This window comes from Echinops telfairi, unplaced genomic scaffold, assembly GCF_000313985.2.
Source record: "Echinops telfairi isolate 266 unplaced genomic scaffold, ASM31398v2 ScPeMD7_7468;HRSCAF=8506_0, whole genome shotgun sequence".
Lineage (NCBI taxonomy): Eukaryota > Metazoa > Chordata > Mammalia > Afrosoricida > Tenrecidae > Echinops > Echinops telfairi.
The window spans coordinates 44,728,453-44,732,897 of NW_022111369.1; the positions used below are offsets into that span (position 1 = coordinate 44,728,453).

The 4,445-nt window shown below is 40.7% G+C and overlaps 1 protein-coding gene across 1 annotated transcript in view; it reads left to right on the plus strand.

Moving 5' to 3' along the window:
- The window catches only part of CDKL2 (cyclin dependent kinase like 2), a 67,021-nt gene that overhangs the window by 32,335 nt on the left and 30,241 nt on the right, over positions 1 to 4,445 (plus strand). The window contains exon 4 of the mRNA XM_045284355.1: positions 3,431 to 3,525. Coding sequence (XP_045140290.1) covers positions 3,431 to 3,525 — 95 coding nt within the window. The remainder of the gene's footprint in view (positions 1 to 3,430; positions 3,526 to 4,445) is intronic.

Here is a 4,445-nt window from a genome sequence, read left to right on the forward strand (position 1 = left end):
CTCTGGTCTAGCCAGATTTGCAAGGCAGAATTGGGATCATGATAGTAGGGGGAGGGAAGCATTTAAGAACTAGAGGAAAAATTTTATTTCTTGAGTTTATAAGTAGAGCTTAATATATAGGATTCCAAGAATGAGGATTAAAGCTAAACATGTAATTAGCTTAAATTCAAACTTTGCTTTTTAAAAATCATTTTATTGGGGCTTGTACAACTCTTATCACAATCCATACATTCATCCATTGTGTCAAGTACTGTACATTTGTACATTCGTTGCCATCATCATTCTCAAAACATTTGCTTTCTACTTGAGCCCGGAGTGTCAGCTCCTCATGTTTCCCCTCTCTCCCCACCACCCCCTCCCTCATGAATCTTTGATAACTTATAAATTATTATTTTTTCATGTCTTACACTGTCTGATGTCTCCCTTCACCCACTTTTCTGTTGCCCATCCCCCAGGGAGGGCGTTATATGTAGATCATTGTCATCGGTTCCCCTTTCTCCCTGACCTTCCCCTTCCCCTGCTGGTATCTCTACTCTCATTATTGGTCATGAGAGGTTTATCAGTCCTGGTTTCCCTGTGTTTCCAGCTCTGATTTGTACTAGTGTACATCCTCTGGTCTAGCCAGTTTTGTAAGGTAGAATTAGGATCATGATAGTGGGAGGTGGGGGGTGGGAGGAAACATTAAAGAACTAGAGGAAAGGTGTATGTTTCATTGTTGCTGTACTGCACCCTGATTGGCTCGTCTCCTCCCTGTGACCCTACTGTAAGGGGATGTCCAGTTGCCTACAGATGGGCTTTGGGTCTCCACTCTGCACTTCCTCTCACTCACAGTGATATGATTTTTGTTCTTTGATGCCTGATACCTGATTCCTTTGGCACCTCGTGACCACACAGGCTGGTGTGCTTCTTTCAAGTGGGCTTTGTTGGTTCTGAGCTAGATGGCCACTTGTTTACCTTCAAGCCTTTAAAACCCCAGATGCTATATCTTTTGATAGCCGGGCACCATCAGCTTTCGTCACCACATTTGCTTATGCACCTGCCTTGTCTTCAGCGATTATGTCAGGAATGTGAGCATCATGGAATGCCAGTTTAATAGAACAACGTGTTCTTTCATTGAGAAAGTTCTTGAGTGGACGCCCAATGTCCATCTGCTACCTTAATACTAAACCTCTAAATATATGCACATAGATCTATTTCCCCATCCTCATATATATATTTATATATGTACATGCCTATATTTAAACCTGTATAAATGCCCTTTGCCTCCTAGTTCTCTCATTTTTTCCCCTTTCCTTTCCTCTTGTCCCACTATCATGCTCAGCCTTCATTTGGGTTTCAGTAATTCCTCTCAGTTACATTGCCCTCAATCCCTACCAGGCCTCTTACACCTTCCTTGCCACTGATTTTGGATCACTTATTGTTCCCTAGTCCCTGAGTTTGTGAACACCACTTCCTTTACCCCCACTTCCACTGGAACCATCAGTTTGTTGTTTTCTCCTCCAGATGCTTTATCCAACCTATCTTATATAGATAGACCTGCAGAGATAATAATATGCACAAAAAATAAGACAGGGCAAAACAAAGTGACAAAAGAAAACAAAATAAGGACAACAACAACAAAACAATGACCAAAAAAAGAAAAGTCTGTAAATAGTTCAAGGTCTGTTTGTTGACCTTTAGGAGTGTTTTCCAGTTGAGTCTGATGGGTTGCCACGCCCTGGCCCCAAAGTCTATTTTTGGTATTCCTTGGGGACTTTGTTGTTCTGTTCCCCTTGCTGTTCTGTTGCATGCCCTTAGTGTTTTGCCTTGGTGGGGTCAGATCAGGCGCAATTCCCACACTGGGTCTCCAGTGTTGTCCCCTGTAGGGTCAGTGTAGGGTCAATGAGGGATATCGTGTCTCATAGTGGGACCGGCCATATGGTCCTCTTTGTGTATTGGCTGCTGTGAGCAGGGATGTTTTCCTCAAGGCTTGGTGGGCCAGGATGTGCTCCACTCTCTCTTCCACCCACTTCAATTGCTCTTTTGTGCTCTGATCAGACATGTCCTTCTCCCTGAGCTGTAGCTTCAGTGCTGTCCTCTGAAGTAAATTCTTCTGTGGGTAGGTGCGGCTGTCTGCAGAGTTGGGATTGGGGCTGGCCCCTCAAACTTCTCTACTGGTTCCCTGCTTCAAGTTGGTATGTTGCATTCACATCTTGGAGCACCAGGTGGAAGTCTGGTCCCTCTTTCCCTGTGGAGATATAAATAATACCCTCCCCTTGGGTGGGTTAGTGCCCTGTTCCCCTGCATAAGCTGAGTTTTTCAGCACATTTTTAATGCAGTTTGTGTGGTAAAATTAGGTGCCTCGACTGATATTCGGGTTGGCTTATAATCGAGTATATACGGTAATATAGTGTACTCATATTCTTAGACCTGTTGTCAATCATGTTCCATCTAGTCCTATACCTGCTCCCTTAACTTTTTAGGGAGGAGTGTTTTGAAGCAAACCTAGATATTACATCATTTAAGTTGTAAATAATTCAATTCCTAATATACCTTTAAATATTTTGAATGTATTTTATTGAATTCCTTCTTTTTAAACTGGCATTTACAGATTTCAATTAGTTACAACAAGATGTTGCATTAAAATTTAAAAAATGATCTCTGTAAAGTGCTGGACTGCTAACCTCAAGGTCAATGGTTCAAACCCACCAGACACTCTGAAGGAGAAAGTTGAGGCTGTCTGCTCTCATAAAGATTTACAGCCTTAGAAACTCTACATAGAGTTGCTATGTAGGCATTGGCATTGGTGTCATGGCAGTGTTGTTTTTTTTAATGTAATGCATATAACACAGTAAGAATCACAGAATAAGTCCTTTTCTCATCATTCTGCAAAGACTTTAGATTTTAAAACTTCATAGTTATTCATAATACTATAAAATATCTAATCAGTCTCAACTTCTTTTTATAGTTTGAATTGGGACCCATATGAAGTCTATAATTGCAATTGGTTGATAGGTCTTTGAAGACCCTTTTAATTTATAATCTCCTCTTCATACCTTTCATCTTATCATTTATTTGCTGAAGAAACTAAGGTGTTTGTCCCTTAGAATTTCCTACATAATATAGTTTAATATATTCCTCCATGCGCTACATTTCTTATAAACTTACAGTGCACCTAGAGTTTCATCAAAATCAGGTTTGATGAAAGACTGCTCCATAGGAGGTTTACATATTTCCACCTAGAGGTGCTGAATGTCTGATGGTCTGTTTGTTTCAGATGTTAGTGGCTATTGATAGTCCTTGTCTAGATTTCTGCTTTCTTCTTTTTCGAATAATACTTTGTTGCATTTATTTTTTTCGTTATAAAAGTTACAATTCAATAAAGATAAAGTAGAATTTTATAAAACCTGTAGGCAGTTTTACTTTGATATGAACTCTGTGTTCTTTGATTTTTCAGAAATGCTTGCATATTGACCCAGACAAAAGGCCCTTCTGTGCGGAGCTCCTGAACCATGACTTCTTTCGTGTGGATGGGTTTGCTGAGAGGTATAGTTCTGACCCATGTTTTCCAGGCCATACCAACCTAGGGTTAAAGTAAGGTCACCATAACAGTAACAAACATGATTTCTTTTACTTGGTTTGCAAATGTTTTCCATCCTGCTCCCATTCATCCTTAGCAGTAATACAGATTCTGGGGGTGGTCCCCTACATTCACTTCATTAGTGCTCCTGGTTTTCACGAAGCATTCACTTCAGGCTTTACTTCTGTCTCCCTGTGGTGACAGCTACTACTCAGGTCACTGATTTCTGCGTTGCCATCAGCTGTATGACGCCATCATCCTGGGTGCTGATGCTTTTGCAAAGGTGCCATCTTCTGTGCTGACAACTCATACTATGTTAAGTCCTATGATCCAGCTGACACAGCTGATATGCTGGGGACCTTGATGTGCCAAAGCAGTGGGTGCCTGAGATGCTGGCACTGTCTCTTCTGCTGCTCCAGCTGCTGGCAGCAGTACATCTGGCAGCTTGCATTTCAGTGTCTGGAGGTTTCTTATTTTGCATCTTCCCAAAGCTGCTCCCTTTCCTATGTGTAAAACTAGGGCCAGAAACTGGAATAGACTAGGTGAAAGATTTTGTGTTATATTCAGACTATCTCCTGTTTAATTTTAGGTAATTTTCTCTAGATCAGACTTGTTTGTTGTGAATCACTTCTTGGAAGTTGATTTTTTGCCCAGAACGCTGCTTAAAACCTTAGGAAAACAAGGTCTTGAAGGGCAGCTATGAATTGGAATTTAGTTCAGTGTTTTTCAAATGGAAGTAACTCTTTTAAAGGAAAAGAAATTCTTGAGTACTCTTTATTTGAGGTACTTAGGAGGCATAGTTTAACAACATATTTTATCCTTTAAAAATGTTTTTCACTTGTAATTTATTGCCCCAAAAGACACACCTTAAAACCAATGACATACC